This window comes from Miniopterus natalensis, chromosome X, assembly GCF_054644295.1.
Source record: "Miniopterus natalensis isolate mMinNat1 chromosome X, mMinNat1.hap1, whole genome shotgun sequence".
In the NCBI taxonomy this organism is placed as follows: Eukaryota; Metazoa; Chordata; class Mammalia; order Chiroptera; family Miniopteridae; genus Miniopterus; species Miniopterus natalensis.
In genome coordinates this window covers 92810452-92834321 of record NC_142103.1, presented here as the reverse complement: position 1 = coordinate 92834321, position 23870 = coordinate 92810452, and the positions used below count along the sequence as shown (strand labels likewise).

The following is a 23870-nucleotide window of genomic DNA, read 5'->3' as shown; positions in this document are numbered from 1 at the left end:
TAGTGGACTAACAAAGAGACTCTTCAGCCTTCGAAATATTTTAGCATCCAAGATGTGATTTGACAGGCGAGGACGGTCCTCTAGGCGTTGGTTAGTCGATAAATGCATTGCACGCTGTGTGTGCCTGGCACTGTGCCTCGTGAAGTTTTTCTAAATAAGAACTGAATAGAAAATAATGCTTTTTTATTTCTTATTTCAGTTGAGAGATGTTTATCTACTTGTCATTTGCTTTGGGGCCCTAAATGTGGTTGATTTAAAGCGTGGATGTCACTTGAGATCTTTCAGACACTGTGCAGAGCCCACACTCGGTTATTGATTGATACTCGAGAGAAAGACAGCCAGGCTAGAGGCTCGAACAGCTCTCTATCTAGGCTGAATGGTTTTAATCATAAAGAGGTTGGGGTTTTTTCTTAATTCCTAAAGCTTCCTGCATTCCACCCCTTCCACAGAGCTCTTGTTGCATTGAGGGAGGGAGGCTACGGATTAGAAAAGGTGGGAAAGCTGAGAACTGTATGGTGGGAAGCCATGCAATTAAAACACTGACTGAAATTATTACCTGATTTCATAATTGACAGAATATTTAATTCAGATATAGTAAATTGACACACCTCTACACAGAGACAATTATGACTGACTGTATAACACCTGACAGAATCAATTATAACTGACTGTTGTTTGATACCTTTGCGCGGAAATCAATGAAACAGACATTCAGAACAGAGACGGCTGCCGCCTGTGCGCCTAAGCCTGCCTCCATTCAAATAGAATAACCAGTAGGTGATGTTAAAATGTTTTTGCCTCCTGGTTTCTAGTTCCGTGTGTTTCTTTAAGTCCAGAAAGGGTTTTACGAAGAGTAAAGAGCTGAAAAGAGATTTTTGTCTTACTGACACAATATCTGAAGTAGAGATGGTTTCCTTAGATGGGAGAAATACTCCATTACAGTTTCAAATAGTTCTAACATTTTACTTGATCAGTTGACTTAAATAAAATATTTAATACAAGTCCAACCTGCAGACGATGGCCTAGTTCATTTCATATAGAAAATACTATAACTTGCATGTTTTCAGGTTTTAGATTCTAATCAGTAGAAACCAACTTTTAAAATTAGCAGTTCATTTTATTGCCTGATAAAACATTGGGTGAATAATTAATATCTAGGCTCACTTGTTTTTTCATTGTTTTCATAGGGGTTGGGGACAGGATATTCTTGATAATTAGTATGTAATCCTAAGGAATCAACATGTGGGATGGACCAGAGTAAATAAGCTGTGGGTACATGTTCCTTAAATGTGATTCCCAGGACAAGTAGATTCGCGTTGCTGGTGCGTTAAGATGAATGACTTCTGGTGCTACTGCAGTTCATTGGAGTATATTTTGCTGATGCACTTGTACGTAGGAAGAGCATTTCCTTCCCTATCTCTGCAAAGTTTGGGGGTTTTGTGCTGTTTGTTGAGACAGTGACGCCGCGGCCCGTGGCGGGATGGCTGCAGATCTTCTCGGCCTGTTGCCTAATGGCCTCTTGGAATCTTTTAACAGTTGTCCTCAGGCAGCTGACCTGCAGGGCCTGTGGCCATGGCCTCTTTCTCGACCCCCCACACCAGAGCAGGGAGAAGGGATGGGGTTTTACTGGCCACATTAACTGGTTTCCACCATTTAATACCGGTATTTTCCAGTGAGTTCGAAAATAGTGGGTAGGGCATTAAAGGAAACAGGGTGATGGTGTTAATGTGAAGCCTAACATGGTTGGCCTAGGGGCCTACAGTGGGGGAGAGAAAACCCATGAAGAAGGGGTGAGCCCTTTCCCCCTCAGCTCCCAGCCCCGTGGCCTGTGACAGCTCTTGCAGTTGTTTCCTAGAAGATCTTGCCTACATTATTGATTAAATTCTCGTTGGGGAAGCAGGTGGGAGCTTTTTATCTGCGTCTCAAAGTGGCGCGGAATGGGGCCGTGGCCGTGCTGACTGGCGATGGCATATGCTGGTGATCGCAGTTGTCTTTTACGAAGAAGAGCAAGTGAGGCCGGTTGTCATTCTAACTCTGCTGTGTGGCAGCGTAAATAGTCCCCTTTCTAACCAACCTGGGGGGAAAGTCAATATCCCATCAGCAGAGGAGGGAAACACATCAGGAGCTGCGCCCTCTCTCCCTCCCGGCCCCACGCTCCGCCGCCCTTTCCCTGCGCCCAGGCCGGGCCACAGCCGCCCTGGTTGGGGCCCTTGTTGCCTGTTCCCAGGCTCCGATAATTAGAACTTTCTAAGTCTCTTTCTGTGGCCTCCGCTTTTCCACCCCCTTGGGGCATTTCAGCCCTTCCTACTAAACGTTCTTGTTTGAAAGGCAGTGGATGTGATTTAGCAAATGCGAGTGTGCAGCTAAGGAACAAAAGTCCCGGGAGCGGGAGCGGGAGCGAGAGCAAGAGCGAGTTTTCCGGGCGTCTTGTAGAATTCGGGGTTGCTCTGCTGTTTCCGTGGCGCTTCTCTTTCTGTGACTGACATGATTTCCTTCCCAGTGTTTTCCTATTCCCAGCGCTGGGCACCTTGGCCCAGGCTGACCTCCGAGGGCCTGCCCTGCGTTCTCTGGGAGCTCTGGCTACCTGGGTTGGCATCTCCATCCTGGCTACCAGCTGGGTGACCTTAGGCAAGTGACTTGACCTCCCAGTTTCCTCAGCCAGAAAATGGGGATTTAAAAATAAAAAATAAAAGTGGGCCTCTCCAAACACCTCACAGTGTTCCCAGACAGCTTTGAACAAAACTTGGTCATCTTAACAATCCTGGGCAGGGTTGGCTCCCCTAGGGATCACCCGTATCACCAAAAGATCAGACCTGGGTGTCGCAGCCCTACTGCTCATTTAAAAGAATCATGTGTGGAGGTAGGAGGCTCTGGGGAGGGAAAGGACGGCTCTTCTTTCTGGCAGGAGGTGCCCTTCTCCAAACCAGAAGGTGGGGGGTGGAAGGAACAGGAAGCAGGTGGGGGGCTGTGCATTCCCGGAGTTCACAGGCACACAGTGTGGACAGAGAAGAAAAAGGCAACCTTGCCAATGAGCAGGTGCTGTCCAGACAGCCTGCCCTTGTCTCTATCAGCAGAGGAGGTTCTCTGTAGCAGAGGGATGCAGACCTGGGACTAGAAGCCAGCTAGGCCCCGCTGACCTGGGGAGCTGGCACTGGGAGACCCGGGCTTCCTTTGAGACAAAGTGTTTCCTGCCACATCCATACTTTGCATGCAGTTGTGTGCATACGCTCAGCAGCGCTGCAAAAGTGGCATCTGCAAGTGGCGTTCCCCTTGCCTGCCGCACATGGGCGCACACCTGCAGTTCCCATCAGTGGAGGGTGGCCGTGTCCCCCAGTGCGCTGAGGCAGCTAGGTGCTCAGGAGTGGGCAGGGGCAAGGAAGAATGGCTTCCACAGAGGAGCCTTGGGGTCTCGGCACCCCTTGCCTGGGACTGTCCCAGGGGTAGAACAGTGACAGGACATCTGAGCCATCGAGCTGCAAATATAATCCACATGCCCTTCACTAGTGTGCAAGGAGTACTGAATGGTACTGAATGGGCTTTGAAGAAGCTCCCTCTAAATGTAAAGTAAGCACAGGGCCTAGAGCCAGTGGTGCAGTAACTGTGATGGTGTCAGACGGGTACTAGACTTATTGCGGGATCACTTCAGAAGGTATACAAATGTCTGATCGCCATGCGGTACACCTGGAACTAATATAGTATTGTATGTCACCTGTAATCCTTTTATTTTTATTTCTTTTTAGGTAAAATAAAGAGGCAGTATATTACCCCCAAAGTTCGTGAGGACTACAGAAATCTCAAGAACATAACGGAGCAGTTCTTGTCCCAAAGTGGTTACACCGAAGTGAACCTCAGCAAACTCTTTGTGGATTGTGCTGTGAGATGCTGAGGGCACCGGGAAGTGGCCGCGGGGCTGGTCAGATGAAGACTCCTGCGGCTTCCTGGCACCTCCGTCGCCTCCCCCAGGCTCCCAACTGCTTCTCTGCTTCACCTTTCCGTGGGGACTGCGTCTCGTGTCTGTGTGCATGTGGTTTGGGCGGGGGATTATTAAAGGGACTGCAAAAGTGTTTAACCTCCGGAGCATCAGGGAAAATGAATACAGCCCTCCATTTACAATGGACCACATGCTATTGAAACATGACCCTGTAGCCCTGTGCAAAGTGCCCGAAGAGCTAGCTGCTCTGGATTCGGGTTCGGATTCCGGACTAGATTTCTAGGGAAGGGGTCAGTGAGGGAAGGGAAATGCATTGAGAGCGGCTGGAATGCAAGTGACCCCAGGCGTTGCCCCAGGGCCTTCAGCAGAGGTGCCCCCAGAACGAGAGGCTTACAGAGGCTGGTAGGAGCGCTAACGTTTTTGCCTTTTCACACGCCAATTAAACCCAGGCTAAATCCAAGTGCTTCCCAGCCGCTGGCTCCAGGAGTGGCTGTCCTTTTCAGTCTTGTCTTTTATATACTAATCGAGGTGGGGGATTTAGAAGCCTTGCACTCACTAAATAGATTAAACAGAGCTTACTTGTTTATTGAATTGCTCCAAAGTCCAACACACACATGCACATGCACACTGGGCAGGTGTTTTACACTCACATTCCTTTTCCCCCCTTAAGTAGAAAATCCAGGCAAAGGTTTATACAGCAGGAAAGTACATTTAAAAGACTTTGATATTCTCTAACATTTCAGTAAAAATGTATAGCGTTGGGGGTGAGGATCGGTGTGTTGCATTCAGAGGGGCAGCTGGTTAATTGCCCTGGTGCTATTTTTTCTCACTATCTGCCAGAGGCTGAGTGTCCTTCAGTGTCACAGCCTTTCCTTTCTTACATTATTGATAAGCTTATACTAACAAAATGTATTTCCCCTGCACAACTATGCTTTATTTTTAAAACTGTTTTCCTATGTGTTTTTAATAAGTTGCGCTTTATTTTTTTCACTTAAGAATAAAGGTTTCTAAAAAGGAAACCAGTTGCAGTGAATCCATATTAGGAGCAAAATGTTCACTAGCGGGGGAGCCGGGAATAAGGGCTCCCCTTCCCAAACCTCAGCCCAGTGACAAGTGGCTCAGAGATGCTGGGCGAGATTTATGCCCCAGTGTTCTGAGCGCCATTCGGGAGAATGTCCCTGGACTTCGGGCCCTTTAAGAGATGAAGTTTGGCTCCTCATGTCCTTTGCTGACTTGGACAGCCGCAGAGAGCTGAGCCAAAGCCCAGTGGTGTTTCTTTTGGGAGAGCAGAGGTGACAGCTCCTGAGAGAAGGGCACCCCACCAAAGAAAGGTCACCCAGCGTGGACCCTAGTGAAGGGATCCCTCAAGCAGGGGAGGTGGCGCCGCCTTCGAGCTCCCTGTGCCTTCTCTCTTCTCTCCCTCATGTCTCCTCCTTTCTCCACCGTCTCTTACACTCGGGTTCTTCGTAGAAACACTTTGGGTTTAGGGCCCTGTCCCTTAATGCCTTGGTACTTCGGGCTCTGCAAGCCCTCAAAAGTCGGAGCACCCAGTGGCTTGGGGAAGCTAAGGGATTGGGGTGGCTTCCATTGCTGTTTCCATCTCAGGGGAGAGCCGGTTCTCTAACGTGTGCTTCCCGAGCCCACGCCCCCACTTTGCTTTCGAAGAGAAGACTTTTCCTTGATTTCTTGGACCTGGAGTTACGGTAAATAGAACCAGAGCATTATCCTGAACTCAGTCATCGAGAAACTCCAGGAGGCTCAAGGAACTTGTCCCTGGTCTGTTCGTTGCTGTGCGTCTAGATTGTAATCGCTGTGAGGGCAGGAAGCGGCCTGGTGAGAGTCTGCAGGAAGGCGGGCGTCTGAGAACAGCCCTTGAAAAGACCTAGTGCCGCGGTTTATGTTTTCTTATTCCGATCTGCAACTCCAGATTAGTTAAGAGGCTTTCTCCGGGAGGCCCCTAAGGGGTCGAGAATGTTATAGAAAGTAGAAACTGCCACTTGGATGAAGAAGTCCAGTGGATCTGTCTTGGGAGATTGGAACGTGGCGTACAAACTTTTCTCTGAGTTTCTACTCCTTGGTTTGCATCAGCCGATGGCACAGTGGGCAGGACGGGTGCAGAAATACCGCCCACTTCTTTGTAAGGGGGAGCCCACCCAAATGTCCTCACGGGCTCCCTGGGTGTTCAGCTTACGTGCTAAAAGTGAAGGGGTGGAACAAGCGGGGTTCACACTAGAGACAGACAGGGACTGTCCACTGGGCAGCAGCTGTCCAGCGATGCTGAGAGGGACAGAGCCCAGGGTGGCCACATCCAGTTTTCAAGAGAAGCTAGGAAACCTGATATTCCATAAAGCCTCTCGATTTCTAAACCTTGGCAATTGATTTTTTAAAATAAAAATGTAAATACTGCGGGCCAGACTAAACCTCTGGGCTAAATTTAATCCTGGCCCTTTGGGAAATGGTACCCTAAAAGAACCCTGCTCTTCTCGGAGCCCCGCACGTCTGAAAAGGGCATTTTTCCTGTTGAATTTAGGAAGCAGGGTCTGCCTGCATCGGGGTGCGCGATGTGCCCAGCCTCACCCCTCCACGTACAGAGAGATGGGAGGCCAGAAGTTGAAAATCCTACAAAGGGCATGCTCGGTAAGACTTTAATTTATTCAGGAAACCGGAGTTCACAGACTGGACTTTGGGAGACAGTGGTGACGGGGTGAAGTCACTGCCCCTCACATCACCCCCTTCTCCAGCCAACCTCTTACTTCCAACATCCACACGTACACACACACACCTCGTGCCTTCTCGAACATACCATTGAATGTAGTTTGGCAGGAGACGCAAAGATAAGGAAACTCCAAAACCAAATTTCCCCGTCTTCTATCAGGGTTTTACAAAAAAACACACCAAACCCAGACCCTCTTGTCAGAATCTCCCTTCTCTCTCTCTCCCTCCCTCTCTCTCTCTCCCTCTCTCTCTCTCTCTCTCTCTCTCTCCCTCTCTCTCCCTCTCTCTCTCTCTCCCCCCTCACCTAAACATTTCTTAATTGAACCGTTTGCTGTGGAGCTTCCTTATAGCACTTTAATAGATTAACTCATCTGAGCCAGCCTCAAATTTCAGATTAAAATTCCTTCATCCCGAAGGCAGCATTATCAGGTTGTTGGAGGCTGTTTTCAAACCTTGGTTTTGAATAGCAGCGGCTCTGCATTAATTTAACCACTAAGCTAATAAGTAGGTTTCGTTTTGTTATGCTAAGCTTTATTGCTTTTCTTTTGATCAGAATGGTGTTGTTGAGCAAAGCAGCAGACAAGGCATTCTTTGATGAGGGAATTAGCGCTCCATTCTTCCCCTTTTGTTCATAGCACAGTGGAATATGTAAGTACCTGAGGGTGTCAAAGGAGCGCAGGTTCTATTGCAAAGTGCTCGCCTTGTTTCTCTCAATAGCTGACTATGAGATGATAAACCGCTTAATACACTGTGCTAATTGGATGAGAGCAAAAAGAGATGGGAATTAAGGCGAGGCAAAAGCAGAGAGTGCAACCAGCCTTCAATTCACTCTTTCACCACTTTACCAGCTCCAAAGGAGGCACAAGCTTTCTATAAGCAGACTAGAGGTTTTGTGCAGAGATAAAATGAACGTGTTAGTGGATTCAAGCAATACACTAATTATTGCACAGTATAAATACCACTACTGGTTTTATAACAGGGAGGTAAACTTCTTTTGAGAGGGTTATAGGATTGCTTGGCAGTGGTGTAGAACCTAATAAGGGCCCAGAGTAATAACCCCCTGGATTAACAAAATTGCTGCTTCTAAGAAGTATGATTCAGGCTTTTACGAAGATTTCCGGAAAATGAATAAAAATGACTGAATGACATTTCTTAATGTATAACTGGCAATCGCTCCCCTTTTCTTTAAAGGAAAAAACGTATACTTCAAACTGGCCCGTTAATAACGTCCAGGGACAACACGACTTTTGCCTTTGAAAAGTGCTTTTGCCTGTCAGGTAGCAGGTTTTCTCCCCGCCCCCCAGCCAGGCTGCCACTGTCAATTAAATATGCAGTTGCCCTGGGGAACTCGGTGTTCCAAAATACCATTTTAGCCCCGTTTAAGACCCCCTTCATTCAGACACACTCACTTTTGTGTGTACACATACACATGTTCACGTACACATTTTCCCCCCTAAAAGCAAGTTGAATTAACCCATGTGTAATTTTCCTTCCTCTAACATCAGCCCCCTTTTCCATTCTAGTAAGATCTCCACATTCAAAATGACACACAAAAAGGGAACTACTCGTGCCTTGTCTCTTGGTACTATAAATAAAAATAATAATAAATGTTTGCCCCGCTGGGGGGTGGGGTAAAGGAGAAAAAAATGGAAAATTGGCTGGGCCAATACCAGTGACTCTTAGCTAAAGTCTGACGTTCAAGTCCCCAGTCGTCCCAAAGCTTCTCTTCAGTAGTCACTGTCCCCTAATTCATCTACTTCCTATCTTCTCACCACAAAACTAAGCTGTCACCCTAACCGCTGTCCACAGTGCAGGCCCCCGGTAGTTGGCGAGGGAAGAACACTTCGGGGCGCCTTCTGATAACGCTGTGCCAGCTGCCTGCCCCCCGCCTTTTCTTTCAGGGCCTTACTCAGCTCTGGCGAGCCTGGCTGAAAATGTAGCAAATTAACTTACCCCTTCCCCTCATCCTTCCCACAGAGGCCCGGGCCGGGTCCCCAATCACCCCTCACCCCCAGATGCTGTGGGGGTGGCCCTGGAGAGCAGATGGTGGGGCATTCTGCCCCGGGTGTGACAGGGGACAGCCAGGCCCCTATCCGGGGGGCTCCCCAACTCACCCAGGCTCCGCACCTCCTCCGTGGTGGAAGAGGTTTGCTTAAGGTGGGGGGGGGTCAGCGGCTCCCAGCATTGTGACCGCGTTCCCAGATATTGGGGCCAAATTGGGTTGCCATTCATTAATAATGCTCACAATAAGATTAAATCATTCTGGAAAATCTCATAAAATCCCCCTAAGTACGCTCCAGTGGCTCTTTCCAATCCCCATCATTCAGCACTTGGGGAGGTTTGGAAAGAGAAGAAAATTGGTTTCTTTGCTTTTAATGCTGCTTTGAAAAGATACTCAGAGTTTGTCATGCGTGACATGTCACATGTTTAATGTGGACTTGCTGGAAGTCAGGGGGTCTTTAGCGTGTGATATTTATGGGGAATATTAAGTGCAGAATGAGGTCCCTCCAGCTGGGGAAAGTTGAAAGAATAGGAGGCCCAGGACCCGGGCTTGTTTGCGGCATCAGAATGACACAGGATTAAGAGTTTGTAAAACAAGGCGAGGGGTTCTCATTGGCCGGTAATAAACGTAATCCTTGGAGGTAATTTCACGCAATTTGCTTCTGCTCCATGGAAGGGTCAAATGAGAAAAAATGACTTAAAAAAGAGTTCATTAACAGGAAGAATGGTACTGTTTCTCGTACACCATCCAACTGGCAGCCTGGAGGGGGGGAAAGCCCGACGGAAACAAAAAACCAAAATCGACGGAAAATTGATATTGACCACCAAAAAGAAAAAAAAGGAATCCTTTCCCTCGCGTCCCTTCTGCACTTCCCCGTCTCCACTCCAAACTCCCGAGTAGCTGCGCCGCCCCAGGAAAGCGGCCTTCACCCCAGGAGACCCTCCGGAGTCGGGAGCTTTGAAACGCTCAGATGCCGGGGGTGTCCTAGAAAGTTCCCGCCGGGCCTGCTAAAGCCGAGAACGGGGTGTGCGGCGGGCCCGGCTGCGGGACGGTGGCTGGTGGCCTGCGCCCCAGGCCCCAGGCCGGGCCCCTGCTTGTGAGAGTCCAGGGTGCTGATGACCCGCCTCGGCCCGCTGCCCACGGTTTCCAGCGGGTGGGGGCTCCGGATTTCGGGGGCCGGGGGCGGGGAGCGAGCTGAGGACGCCCCGGCCCGAGCGCCGCAGCTGCGGAGCGGGCCGCCCACCGCGAGCTGCCGCTGACCTCGGCCCGACCCCGCACCTGCCCCCGGGCCGCGCACACAGGCGCCCCAGGCCGCGAGGGGACCCGCCCCCCTTCCCCAGGGCGCCGCCTGGGAGCGCGCGGAGCCCGACGGCCCGGCCCGGGACGCGCCCGCGCCCCCCGCGGCGACCGGTGGCCCGGGGCCTGGCGGGGCCAGCGGGTTCGGGCTCCGAGAGGCGAGGCGCTAGTCACGCCGCCGCCCCCACCCCGCCCGCCCCGCTCCCCAAAGGTCCGGCGCGCTAATTACTGCAAATTGAAACTAATTAAGCTTCCCTTCCCTTTCCCATCACCCTGGGAGCGCTGGCGAGACCCGGCCCCGCGGGCGGGCGTACACCCCGCGGTCACCCCGCGGGGTGCAGGCAGGGCCAGGGGTAGGGAGAGGCACCCTTCCGGCTCGGGGGAGGGGTGCGCCCGGAGGGTTACAGATCGAAAATCTGTTGGGGGGTCTCCTCTCCAAACTTGAGTTGTTTGTATTTTTTTAAATGTCTCCATTTTCCAGTGCCTGGCTAAGTGATGTAATGACATTTGTCGAGTTAAGATCTGCCACTTGGATACCCCTCGCTGCCTTTCCCGTCACCATCCCCGAGGTCTCTCTCGCTCTCTTTTTCCCTCCCTCCCTTCTCCCGAGAGTGTACCGTACCCCGGGGAGCCCGCCCCTCCGAAGCCAACGCCTGGGTTTCTCGCCCTTACCTGTCACCGAGGACTGAGCACTTCCTTGCTGCGTGGCACTTTCCAGGAAGAGCTTCCTTCGACTTCCGAGCCAAGGCTCCCGCTCACTTCAAATTTGTCTGCACCAGCAACAACGCCTACCTTGCACACACACACACACACACACACACACACACACACACATACACACACTCCAGCCACCCCACCTCCGTGGCCCAGGACCCCAGCTCCCGCTGCGACACCAGCCTGAGGAGCAGAGATGCCGGTGGAGAGCGCCACCGCGGTGTCCTTAGCCTTTGCAGGAAACCCGGATCCCTGTGAGGACCAGATTCAAAGCAGGGACCTGTGCCAGGAAAAGGGGAGCGCAGCTAAATCCTGGAGATGCTAGGGCGCCCAGCCCACCGCTGGCCTCTGGGGGTCCCCCTTCCACTGTCCCCTCAGCGCCTGCACAGAGCATTCACACTGCCTTTTGTTAAACATATAATTTTTTTTTATTTTGAGCGTGACACTTCTCCACTAGATAGCAAGGAAAAGTGATAACAATTACACATTACACAAAAGTACTGTACCATTGCCTTTATCTTGAAGGTTTCGAAGCGTCTACAGTTAATAAGTTAAATAAAGGGCTCGAGTACATAAATATTTGTCTAGGAACCCTACCGTATCTACAGCACAGTTAAGAACCTACAGGACAAACTTTTACCATACCACGCTGAGTGCAATTGCGTTATAACATTTCAAATATACAAAGCTCTGTTCTTTTTTTTTTTAATAACAATGGTATGTACAGAATCAATAATCACAGTTGGTGACTTCAACAGTCCATATTCTAGCAGAGTATTTCCCTTTGGTTTGATATAAAAACCTTGGTTGGTGTATGATAAAGAAGAGACCAGGAACAAGACGCCCCTTTCCATTAAGTGCACTGTCAGCTATCTTACAGATCCGCGCTCGCCTCCGGGCCCTGGCGTCACGCCGGGGCCCACGCTGCGGAGAGCGACTTGGAGCGCCAGAATGCCGTGGAAAAAAGCTAAGTGGGATGGCAGGAGGAAGAGAGGTTGAGCTTTTTAAATTTTTAACTTCAATACCGGGCGTCTTGGGGAGAAAACCTCCCCGATATTTTCAGTAAAGTAAGAACGGGAGCGAGTGGACCTTGGAGTTGGAGCGAGGTGGGCAGGGGCGGGGGCGGGGCGGGGCGGGGCGGGGGCAGGGCTGGGCCGCGCGGGGCTGCGGCGGGTGGCCGCCAGCCGCGGGGGTGCCACGTCCGTCCGGTAGCGCCGGGGCTGCCTCGGCCGCGCGCAGGCTGCTGCGGAAGCGGCTGCGCTCCCTCGCGGCCTCCCGGGAGCGTGCTGGTCCTCTGATTCCATTTGGTCTTGAGTGGTGCTGAGTGAGGTGACCTTCAGGGGCGCGCCCGGGGCGCGGGGCGCGGGCGGCCTTTAGCACACCTCCTTGCCCGTGCTGGTGCCCGGCAGGATGTTGAGCTGCGTGAGCTGCGCGGCGTGCTCCTTGGCCTTGAGCCGCAGCGCCGCTATGCTGGACGCGCGTCTGTCTGCGGCCGCCGTGGCCGGGTCGGCCAGCGCGCCCGACGCCACCGCGCCCTCCACGGCCGGAGTGGGCTGTCTCAGGAGCGCGGCTGCGGTCGACGCGCTGGTCAGGGGGGCCATGGTGGAGAACAGCCTGCGGGGAGAGCAAGCAGCGCGGTCACGGCCTCGCGGCCGAGGGCGGCGCCTCCCGCCGCCTTTCCCCACGCCTCGGACCCGCAGGCGCAGGGCGGGGAGTAGGGGGGCACGGGCGGGACGCCGGGCGCCGCGAGGCCTCACTGGAGCAGGGAACCGACGGAGAAGACAAGACCGAAGGGCCAGAGAGTCCTGGAGGGGCCAAGGCCGGGCCGGAGGGAGGCCCCGCGGCCCCAAAGCCCGCCGCCCGGTTTCACGGCCTCTGTGGTTTCGCGTGAGGAGCGCCCCCAGCCCAGGCGCCCCACTGCCTGCGGTGCGCTCCGCCAGGACAGAGGAGAGAGACAAAGGGAAGGAGAGGGGTAGGGAGGAGGGAAGGAGAAGGCAGAGGGATCGAAACTGGCCCCCAGCGGTGCTGCGGCCCGTGGTACTCTCTCTAGGGCGATTCTCGACGCGGGGCTGCTTTGGCCCCGAGAAGCCCGCGGCTTCGCCGCCCTCCCGCGCCGGGCTGAGCTGCCGGTGCCCAGCCAATGACCGCGAGGTCGGGGTGGGGGCGCCCGCCTGTTGCTGGCCGACGGAAGGACTGAAGGCTGTGACCCGCCAGAGAGCCCCCATCCAGGCGCAGCGACACCCGTTCCCTGCCGGCTTCCGTGCGCCCCTGCAGCGTCTACCCCCAGAAGGCCGTTGGACCCAGCACTGCCACGCACGCGTACACCTCGACATCCGAGTCTGGGACCCCCACTCTGTGCCACCGCCTCCGGGCAGCACCGGGATTGCTCCGCGCGCTGCCTCCATCCCCTCTGCGCAGCACCACAGCATGTGGGCTCTGCAGCTGAGGCAGGAGCAGCCCCTGGCCACGAGACAGCCTATCCTGCTCCCGCACACTCCCCCTTCTCCCCAGGGCTCCGGCCCCCGGCCCCCGGCCCCTGTAGAGCCAACTAGGGGTTTCCACGACTCGATGTGAGCCGCCAGGGCTGGGGGAGGGCCTCCTCATGCCCCTCATGCCCTGCCCAGCGCACCCCCTCTCCAGCTCTCCGAGCCTTGCAGCCCGGTACCCCAGCCGCGGTTCCCGGCTTTACCAAGTCCCTTGTCCGAAGGTAAAAGGGTGGGGAGCGTGGGGGAGGGGCCCAGGACTTCAAATTCTTTTCCCCATAAAGAAATAAAGTGTGGCCTGGAGGGGGCGTAACATGTCCTGGTTCCACTAGGTAAACTGAGTCACTAACTACACTTCAATAAACTCTCTGTTTATTTTACTGGTTGTTACAAGAAACTACTTTCACTTACTACTTTTGTTTTGGGGAATTTTCTCTAAATTATTTTTGTTTTGTGGCTGCACAGTTGTATGAATCCATTATTTCTTTGTTCTCCGAGAGAGAGATGGTTGAAGCTGCATCCAGTTGTATTTTCACTGCACTTTCCAACTTAATACATCCCTCCATTGTTTCTCTGTCTGTGTGATTACACAGACTTTTTATTTCATCATTCGATGTTCATTTAAAAAGAGGGCGTTATAACGTGCGATGATCTGTTTCTTTTATTTCGTTGTGCGCCCCGTGGGGTCGGGGCTTGCACATATGGGGGTACGGTTGGCAGCGGTGAGCCTGAGTGGCTAGGGAGACGGAGCCTGGGAAAGAATTCCCTGCACCCGGAGCGCCCTGGCTCCAGGCTCCCGTGGGGACCGGGGCTGGTTCCTCTGCCTGCCAGGCGCTGAGGCCTGAGGAAGGGTTTCTGCAAAGCCTGCAGTCACCCCGCCCTGTAGCCTACACTTGTGCACTGCCTCACACATGCCACCCATGGCTGGGCCGGGGCCGCCTTCCCATGGTACTGTTACAGCCGCCATTGAACACGCAAAATTGTCCCGGTTGCCGTTACTGCCACTGCCCTCCTCTTTGCCGCTCAGTCTCAAGTCATTCCCTTCAAGATCCAGTGTTGGAGGCAAAATTAGAGAGTATTTTCTTTGGCTAGATCAATTAGGTTAGGCCAGAGAGAAAAGATGCGTCTAGTCCCTGCCTATCCCGGGCCTCCTCCCTGGCCCCGGGTCGTGTGGGTGGGTGGGTGTGGGTGTGTAGGAGACAGACAGACACCCGGAGACGCGTGTTACCTGCCGAACGCAGGACTGATGAAGGCTGGGTGCCGGAACACGGCGGCTCCGAGGAAAGTGCTCAGGCCCAGCGGCGCCCCGCTGGGCGGCAGGCTGGCCGAGCCCGGAGGCGGAGGTAGGCTCGGGAAGGCGGCGGCGGCCGCGGCGGCGGCGGCTGTCCAGGCCGAGTCCAGCGCGGGGTGGTGCGGGGGGAAGGGGCTGGCGTCTAGGTAGGGGCTGAGCGGGTGCGTGGCCGAGAGCGGCCCGGGGAAGGGCAGCCCCGGAGGATGGGTCTGTGCGCCCGCCTTCTCCCGCTTGCGCCACTTTGCCCGACGGTTCTGGAACCAGACCTGCAAGGCGGGGAGAAGGCGGTTGAGTGCGGCTCGGGCCCTCCCTCCTTCCCACTGCAGCCTGCGCCCCCCCAGCCCCCTCCAGCCTCAGGCTCTCCGAGGGCTCCTCTGGGGCCAGACGCGTGGCGGAAAGCAGCCCAAACTTAACGCCAGCAGGAAACCCTTTCCAGTGGGGATCGCCACAGCCTAGTTCGTTCCAAGTTTAAGGAAAGTTGTCTGGCGTGTTTAGAGATGGGGAAAGCAAGTGTTTCAAGGTCTGCGCAGCCAGTCTGTGAGCCTTTAGGCAGGTCACGCAAGCCTCTCCTAACCTCAGTTTTCTAATCTGTAAAGTGGGGGTAATAAGCCCTACGCCTCAGGCTGCCGTGCGGAAGGGGTCACATGAGAGGTGAAAGCGCCCGTCCGGAGAGGCGGGGGCAGACCGGCTGTTTCCGCGCTTCAGGTTTACCCAGGAGCCCGCAAGCCCCCGCTCGGCACTGAAAAGGCAATGGGGGGGGGGTTCGTTTATTCTACCCAAAAATGTTTCCTGAGCACCTAGAGTACTAGGTCGGGCTCCGGAGTTTGGGAAGAGCTGGCAGGGAAGGAATGCATACATTTTAGGGTCTGTTCTCCACGCAGCGGGGCGCGGGGCCTCCAGCCCGCCCGCGCGGGGGCTGCACCAGGGCCCGGCTGCCCAGGCGGCGGCGATGCCTGGGCGCGCGGAACTCAGCGCAGGGTACCTGCTGACTTGCCACATCTTCAGGAGCTAAAGGTCCTTTATTTCTTTGGGGAGAATGTGGTTTAAGTAGGTTGTTTAAATAAGATAGTTCTAGGCTCGGGGGAGGTTTTCAGCACAAGGTATCTTCCTAATTGTTAATAGAAAGCAGTTTCAGTAGAGACCTTTACCTGAAATGTGGCAGCTACCATAGTCTAAAAATAACTGCCGGGAGCCTGGAATTATTTTTATGTGACCTGCTCATCACACCCACACAGCTGAGGTATGTTCCTTCTCCCCTGAAGGCATTAATATTTTTAGGGCTGGGTTTATGCCTGCATACAAGCCTAAAAATTAAGAATGAACTCCAGGCTATACAGAGTTATATTAAAATACAATGTAAATGATCCCGGAGGAATGTGTTGTAAAAATGTTTTAGATACATCCATCCGTGTCTTTCCAGTACGCACACTGGGGGGGTTGTGGTTACTAGCACCCGTATCTAAGCTTGGCTTGACTTCTAGGCAGCCACCCAGGGCAAGAAAAATCCAGAATCCAAATCAGTTGATTACTTAAAATTCTGCTGAAAAGGGGCCCATCCATAACATTCCACAGCCCTCATAGAATCTATTTGTGAACTGCAGAAACAGTCTAGTGTGGAAATTCAGAGGCTTGAAAAGGTAAGACTAGATGGGACCAAGCTGGGTGGGCAGCTTTTGTGTATCCAAATCTGTCTAGACGAGAATATCCGCCACTCCTCAGGGCAGTGAAAGGAGTCAGGGAGGGGGGCAGCCGGGTAGAATGCCCTCAAAGAACTGGAAACCTTTTACAGACGGATCGTCTCTCCCGGCTCAACTGCAATTATCAAGATGTCCCCCTGCAATTCCTCATTATTGAATTAATACCTCTGAGGCCCCCCAAAGGTAAACGAAAGGACTCTAATAATTCATATTCACTTAATTACATCTTCTCCAGTGAATAGGTGGAGAGGAGAAGGGGAGGGGGCGCTCTCTTTCTTTTTAAAAGTTATTTAACTTTCCCACGACTCGTTCCCCTGAGCTGAAAATACGGAGTTGCTGTCACATCTCTGTTTGACAATGGAGAAATGTGTCAACAGAAAGGAGGGGACAGGCCTCATCATTAGCCCTCTAATGCAAGAAGCTGTTGTGTATTAAATGAGCCATATGGAATTTATTGTGCTTTATCAGCGCTTGATTTTGACTGTAAAGTGATTCACTCAGCTCCTAGCTCAGGGACATCTGTTTTCTGTTGGCCACCGGGCTGCCCAGTGTTGATCGTCTCTTTGGTTATGAGGCCTGGGTTCGGAAATGCACTCTGGTATGGGGCTGCAAACACCTTTAATAGCATTGCACTCACTCCCTATTAGATCAATGTGGGCTCATTGCTATAAAAAATGGGAAATCAAATAGCATTAGCCAGCTCCTTGTGTGGGCGGAGGGGAAATCAAACAGCATTTTGCCTTCAAATGGCCCTGTTTGTTCTAGCACTAAGTGAGCTTTTATGAAGCCCGATCGGAGACTTAATCGCAGCCAAATACCTGCTTGGAGCTGAGCGGATTTGTCTAACAACCAAATCCATGCTCCATCCCATTATTTCAATCAGGAGGAGTCAGTCCAAGGATTGGTTCCTACAGGGGCTGTGGTCTGGGGGGCTCCTGAACTTCAGTCCCCTGGACCCTGAAATCCCTTTTCTGATCCTGGACCCCTTCTTCAAGGCTCCCAGACCCAGAAACCTTCCCCTCCACTCCTGCAGCTCTTCATATTTTAATATCTTTTGGTGTGTGAATGTTTGGGTCTCTTTTTCTGATTCCGGTTCTCTTCATTTCATAAAGGGGTTCTCCACTCCCCCCAAATCCATCTCCCTCTCACTCTCCCCTCCAGGCCGCTTCCCCCCACTTCCTCCCTCTCTTGGGAGCAGCTCACCTGGACTCGGGCCTCAGTCAAGTCCAGCCTCATGGCCAGTTCCTCCCTATAAGAGAGCAACACACAGACAGGAGGTCACTGCAAAGTGCAGCACCCCCTCGGCCTCCCTCCCGCTGGCAGGCCTCCCCTGGCTGCTGGCCCTCGCCCCCAGGCTCAGGGGCACCTCTGTCCCTTCACCTGGAGCAGATATAGGGTATTATATATTATATCATATCATAGTCCAGAGTGCCAGGGGTGGCTTGAGTCTGTAAGTCTACAAAACTGGGCACTCAGATTGTCTCTCTCTCTCTCCTAAGCCAGCGTTAGACCAGAAACACACACACGCACTCACACACTCAGCGCTTATTATATCCTGTTTTGTCCCAATATTAGAGGGGACAACTGAGCACTCAGTTTAAATTTTTTTCTCTCCCCCCTCTCTCCACCTCTCTGCCTCTCCCTCCATCTCTCTCTACCCCCCTTCTTCTCTCCCTCACCCCCTTAGGTCGCACTCCCATTACCCTCTGGAGATATGTTAAGCTTGTTAAGAGTTCAGTGGGGTAATTTTTCGATTAAACAAAATTCTGCGCACCTCCTGACTCCAGTGCCCACTACAAACCCTGCCCATCTCAGGGGAAGTCAATTTAACTGAAACCCTACCCCGTCATTGCAGTTATTACTGCGACAATTAAGGCAAATAGGAAACCATTAAGATGCTGTAAAACGGCTTAGACCTGTTTACTGAAAATATGAGCGCGCCCAGAATAATTGGCTCGCGGCTGGCTAATAGGAAAGAGCGAAAGAGCGGGGGCGCCCAGCCTGAGCCCCGGGCTGCGCTGCTGGCAGGCCCCCCAGGCCTCGCCAGAAACTTCAGGGCCCGGAGGAAGCCAGTTCCCTAGCGCGTTCGGTCGCCCCCTCCTTCAGTGCGCACTCGAGGATTAAATCCACCCTCCTAGCTGGCGGAGCAGGAGCCCAGGGGCTGCAAGGAGCCCCTGGGTCCAAAAGCGGTGGGAGTGCGGTGGTGACGGGGGGCTGCCGCTCTGCTCCGGCCTTGGATCCCCCTGGAGAAGCTAAAACAGGGCAGACCCGGATGCCAACTGTCACCACAATCATTTTCTTCTTTTGAAATACACACGTGTGATAAATGCGAAAAGCCGGTCGGCTAGCTGGCTATCTGACAGCACACACTGATTTATAATTTTATTTTCTCTTTTAACGATAATGAAGGGCCGGGATGACAGAGGGGAGGGCCAAGTTTAGCTCAGCGGATGACCGAATTTCGTGCCTTTGCCCAGCATCCAATTCATTGCTTTCTGTTTCTGGTTGGAGAGAGCCTGGCGATTAATTGCTAGAGCAACTGCACGTTCGAGTGCGCTCGGGCCTCCTGAGCCCTAAGCAGCAGTTTCCCCTTCGGTTCAAAGGGGCGGGCAGTTTTCCGCTTCTAAAATGCACATTGAAAAGCTGCACACGTCTCGTGCGAAAGAGCTGCCTGAGCTAACAAGCCCCGCGCCAGGCGGACAGCCGTTTCCTTCTCCGTCCCCACTGCGAGAAGTTTGCCCTACCCCTGGCTCCGAGCCCGAGCCCCGACCTCCGCCCTAGGGTGGGAGAGGAAGGTCCCCAGCTGGGCTAGTGCCCCTGGTCGGATGAATAAATGCGGGCCAGGGACCCGGTAGGCTCACGGGCACATCTTTGCAACACACACACACACACACACACACACTCGGGTGAGCTCAAAGGGGAGCAGAACCGTGCACAACACCCGGGTTGGCCACCCATCCAAACAGAAAAATTCTCCCAGCGGTTTCATCTATGGCTCGCCAGGCTTCCAGCAATTACTGCCCGCCCCCGATAACCCGTGTGCATTAAACGAACGCCGGGTTGAAGTGAAGGGGGACACAGGAGCGCGATGGACAGATACCCCCGCTCTACAGATCCAAACACTGCCCCAGCTCTGACTTCCTTCCGTTATTTCAGGAGTCCGCAAACGACAGAACTTGGATCTTTTTAAAGGCCTTCTCCACAGGCACGGGCTCCAGCTTTACTGCGAACAGCGTAACTGATACCCACCAGGCTCCTGGGGCATCAGGCGGGGGGGGGGGGGGGGGGGTTGGTTAGCGCCCCACGCAGCGGCCAAAAATAGCCCCTGCTTGGCTTTGGTGTGCAGGGCGGGTAGAGCTTCCTGCGACTCGCCTGGGACCTGGCCCGCACTGCTGCGCCCGGGGCCCCGCGCGACGTGCGCTAGGGTGCTCGCCTCTCCGAGGTGGCGCGTTCAGGCGCCCTTTGGAGAGGGTTTTTCTTTTTCTCTCTAAAACTTGCACTTTGAAAAAAACAAACTTAAACTGGATAGACCTTGGGAAGGAAAGAAATCATCGCGGTCTGAAGTTGAAGTCCCGAGTAGGAGTGGGGGAGAGGGAGCGGGTGGTTCCGGGTGAGCAGGGCTCGGTGCGTTGGGAGGGCGCCCGGGTAGAGCCCAGGAGCGAAGCCGTCGCCCGAGCTCGGGCCCCCGCCCGCCCGCGCGCGCGCCCCTCTAGCCCCGGGCCCGCCGCGCGTACCTGGTGAACACATCCGGGTAGTGCGTCTTCTGGAAGGCCCGCTCCAGCTCCTCCAGCTGGTAGCTGGTGAACGTGGTGCGGTAGCGCCGCTGTTTGCGCTTCAGCAGCCCCTCCTCCGAGTCGCTGCCCGCAGACAGGCACACGCTGTCCTCGCCGTCCTTGCCCTCGGCGTCCTCTGGGTGCAGCAGCAGCTCCTCCTTGGGCGACAGCTCCCCGCCCTCCGTGGCCGCGGCGGCGGCGGCGGCGGCGGCGGCCCCCGCGCCCGTGGCGGCCACGGCGCAGCGTCGGGGCTCCTTGAGCAGCGCGCGGGCGTCGTCCTCCAGCAGCTCCTCCTCGTCGTCCTCCAGCAGCTCCTCTTCCTCGTCTTCCTCCTCGTCGTCCTCCAGCAACTCCTCCTCGTCGTCCTCGGCGCCCGGGCCGCCACCCGCCGCCGGGGCGCCGCCCGGGCCGCCGGCTGCGCCGAGCCGCTCGTCCGGGTGCGCGGCGCCCCCGGGGCCGCCCAGCTCGTCCAGGGCGGGCGGCGGCGGCACGAAGGGCGCCCCGTTCTCACGGTAGGACTTGCTGCGGCTGATGCTCACCTGCGGCGCCTGGCTGATCTTGAGCGTGTCCCAGGCGGCGGCGGCAGCGGCGGCGGCGGCGGCAGCGGCGGCCCCCGCGCCGTCCGGTCGCTCCCCGGGCCGCGCGCTCGGCGGCGGCGGCGGAGGGGCCTCCCCGCGCGGACCCGCCGTGGCCGCCGCCGCCGCCGCCGCTGCCGCCGCCGCCGCCGCCGCCGCGGCGCCCTGCAGGAGGCGGCCCCCGCCGGGGCCGTAGAGGCGCCGCAGCTTGGGCGGCAGGTGCAGCTCGGCCTCGAACGGGGCGCCGCTGCCCTTGGGGGAGCCTGCGGGCGAGGGACGGCGGTCAGCGGGCCGAGCCGCCGCGGGGCCGGCCCTGCGCCCCGGGCGCCTGGCCCCGGCGCCCCCCGCGCCGCCCTTCGCGTCCTCCCCCACTTTTGGCGCTTTTGCTTTTTTCTTTGCATCTCTCCCCGTCCTTCCCGCTTTCTCTCTGGCACAGCTACTCTCTCCTTAGCTTAGCCTCCCCGGTCCTTCCTCCCTCTCTTTGCGCCCCCCCACCTCTCTCCTTCCGTCCCGCATTTCTTTCTCTTTCCCCTTGTCTTCTTTCTCACTTTCTCCCTTCCCATCTCAGGGCAGGGAGAATCTGGGAACATCCAACAACTTTTTTAAAAAACGACTGTCCCCCTGCAAACTTTGCGCACGACCAATGTCTGTGCTCTGCCACCAGGGCCCAGGATGGCCCGAGGGGCGCGGCCAGGGGGAGACCCCTGGGGGAGAGGAGCGGTCCAGTGGCCCTGAGCGCGGGCCGCGCCCCAACAGCCAGCAGCCTGAGGGGGGCCAGGGCTCCTCGGCCAGAAAAGCAAAGAAAAATCGTCCTGGCGAAAATGGACTGGGAAGGGCCTGAGTGGGGGCAGACGGGGGGGGGGGGGGTTGCAACAGGCACAGGCTGCTCCTTCCCTTCGAGGAAGCGCCTGGCACAGGTGCCACTGCAGGCTAAAACAAGAATAGGAGAAATTCAGCTTTATTTTAAATGGGCCCTTCGCCGCCGCTCCTGTCTTCCATGTGGCTCCGCAGCTGGACGGCTGGTTTTCGGGTTTTAACAGAAACCAACAATTCTTTCCCTGCGACACTGCTGCAGCCAGCTCAAGGCGAAACTTGAGCGGAACAGGTTCGGAGCAAAACGACAGTTGTTAGGGAATTTTTAATTTGAGAAAAAAAAAAAAAAAACCTTTTAAACATCTCAACTCTATTTTTAAAAATAACATAGCAGAGAAAAAAATAGCATCCAGAAGCTGCACATTTCATACAGTTCAAATACAATGAGTAGCATTCGGGGAATCCCTGGGAGATGTTTTTGCAAAGGTTGGGTTTAAAAGGCACAAGTAATCTACAGTGTAAAACAGAAAAGCGAAACACCGCCTTTAAAGAAATCTTCCACAGAGCAAAGGCCAAGGCTCACTCTGCCTGGACACCCCCACTCACAGATTTGGGGGTTCTTGTCTCCACTAAGTTGTTACAAGTGTCCACCCAGCACCTGCTGTTTCTGACCTGCCCGCCTCTTCACGGCACCCCCAAGGCCACCAAAGGGCCACAAAAAACCAACACCAAGACCACCTAAGGGCCCCCAAAGAGAAGCTTGGCCTCTGCTTTCACTGGAAGCAGAGAGGGAGGGAGAGACAGCCCCCGCGAGATGTTTATCGCCCTTTGAGACAGCAGGCCTCAAGAGTTGTTCCCTCTCTTTCCTCCATCTCCATCTTGACAACCCCAAGGCCCTGGCCCCCATCATCTAACATCCAAACCAGTGCCCAAAGCCCTTTGCAGGTGCCTGGCAGGCGCAGCCTTACCTTGCAAGGCCTTTTCCTGGTCGGCGCGGCTGGCCAACGGTGCGGGCAAGCTCTGCGCAGCTCCCAGCAGCCGCATTTTGCACGGGCTCCTCCGGCCCAGGATGCTGTCGATGCAGTAGGAGGAGAGCAAAGTTGGAGATTTACTTTTGCACTCGGGCCTCTCGGAGCAGCCCTCCTCCTGGTACTGATTGCTCATGGCTGGGGCTTTTTCCGTGGGCTCTGTCTGCCTCTCCTGACGGGGGGGGATGGATGGGTGTGTGTTGGGGGTTAGGGGTAGATGGCTGGTTATAATGGATCTTATTGCGAACTCTGTGCCTCTGTGCCTCTCTGCCTCCTGCGGTTGCTGGCTCCTGCCCAGCCGGCGGCCAGAGCTCGCGCTCTCCGCGCTCAGGACAAGCAGTAACAAGTGTAGTGAGCCCGGGGAGCGCAGCTCTGGAGTCTCTCTCCTCCACGTGCTGAGAGGCGCCCTCTGATTGGCTCTCGCCAGAGGCCGGGCTGCGCTGGTCTGTGGGCTGAGCGCAAAGCCAGGACTGGATTCCGGAAAGGCCGGCGGGGGGGGGGGCGGGGGATCAGTGGGCAGTGCCCTAGGCAATTTTGTTTTTTCTTTTTTTTTTAAACTAAAAACTTTCTAAGTTCCCCATCCTCTCCTTGTGGCTCCTCCTTTAACCCTTTAGGGCCGGCCTGAAGTTCTGGCTTATTCGGATCTCAGATCCGTGGCTGCTGCTTGGGCGACGTGCGCCCCTTCCACCCACCGGAGGCCCTGGCTCCCTGGAAGCGAGGCCTTGAAGCTCGGTTCAGACCGACTTGGCACTTCTCAAAGCCGTATTGCGCTTCCAGGACGGGGCCTTGACCTCAGCGGCGCTCCGTCGCGGTCCTCTTTAGGCCGGACCGGCCTCCGAGGTGCGCGGGTGATAGCCCCAAGCAAACATCGGCCGATTGGGCGTTCAGTTTTCTCGAGTCTTCACCCTGAGCCCGGCGGATGCTCTCTTAGTAGCGTCCGGGAAGCTCTTGCCTCTCCGTCTTTAACTCCGGAAAAAGCCCCTTTAAAGACAAAGCTCTGCCAAAGGCGCGAGGCCTTCCCCATAGGACAGAAAGGGACAGGAGAGTGTCAGCTGCGAGGAGGGGCGGTGGGGACAGCTTTGGGGGTCTCCCCATCTCCCCCCAACAAGTTCTCCCCCTTAGTCGGGCCGCCGTCCAGAGACTGGACGCTCTCAGATTGCGCGCGGGGAGCGGAACCTGCGGGGGACCGAGCTCTCGAGGATGGGAGGGACCCAGGTTCGCGTCAATCAAATCCCAGCGGCCGAAGTTGGGAATTCTCCCGGCCTGGCTCCCGCAGGCAGAGGTGAGAGTGCGCCCGAGCCAGAGCGCCTTTCTTCCCGAGCGGCGTCCTGCGCGCCCGGGCGCCGAGGACCAGGACCCTGCTCGGATGGAAGTTGGGCCGAGCCCGGGCGGGGGGCTGGCACGGATGTTCTCCCGGCCTGGGTGCTCGGCCCGCGGGACGGCCGGGGCTGGACGCTGGCAGGGTGGGGGCGAGGGCGGTGGCTGGGAGAGGGGCCGGGGAGGGGGAATCCACGCCGGGTTTTCCTCTCTCAGCCCCTCCAATGTGTCAAAG

At 55.3% G+C, this 23870-nt stretch overlaps 2 protein-coding genes across 3 annotated transcripts in view; one reads left to right on the top strand and one right to left on the bottom strand.

Moving 5' to 3' along the window:
* Nucleotides 1–4950, top strand: part of POLA1 (DNA polymerase alpha 1, catalytic subunit) — a 267262-nt gene extending 262312 nt beyond the window's left edge. For both annotated transcript variants that reach the window (XM_016209302.2, XM_016209301.2), the window contains one exon: nt 3741–4950. In XM_016209302.2, the coding sequence (XP_016064788.1) occupies nt 3741–3886 (146 nt within the window). In that variant the 3' untranslated portion in view covers nt 3887–4950. The remainder of the gene's footprint in view (nt 1–3740) is intronic.
* Nucleotides 4951–12031: 7081 nt separating this feature from the next.
* Nucleotides 12032–22454, bottom strand: ARX (aristaless related homeobox). The gene is made up of 5 exons (XM_087829424.1): nt 22259–22454; nt 19864–20740; nt 17333–17378; nt 14370–14698; nt 12032–12272 (listed from the first exon to the last, which is right to left on the bottom strand). The coding sequence occupies exons 1-5, from the start codon at nt 22452–22454 to the stop codon at nt 12032–12034; spliced, it is 1689 nt and encodes a 562-aa protein (XP_087685550.1).
* Nucleotides 22455–23870: the final 1416 nt, after the last annotated feature.

Coding starts and splice junctions, on each gene's coding strand:
- ARX (XM_087829424.1), bottom strand. CDS start 22,454: ATGAGCAATCAGTACCAGGAGGAGGGCTGCTCCGAGAGGCCCGAGTGC. Junction 20,741..22,258: donor CCAGGAAAAGGCCTTGCAAG/GTAAGGCTGCGC, acceptor CCTCGCCCGCAG/GCTCCCCCAAGGGCAGCGGC. Junction 12,273..14,369: donor ATCAGTCCTGCGTTCGGCAG/GTAACACGCGTC, acceptor CTCTCCCCGCAG/GCTGTTCTCCACCATGGCCC.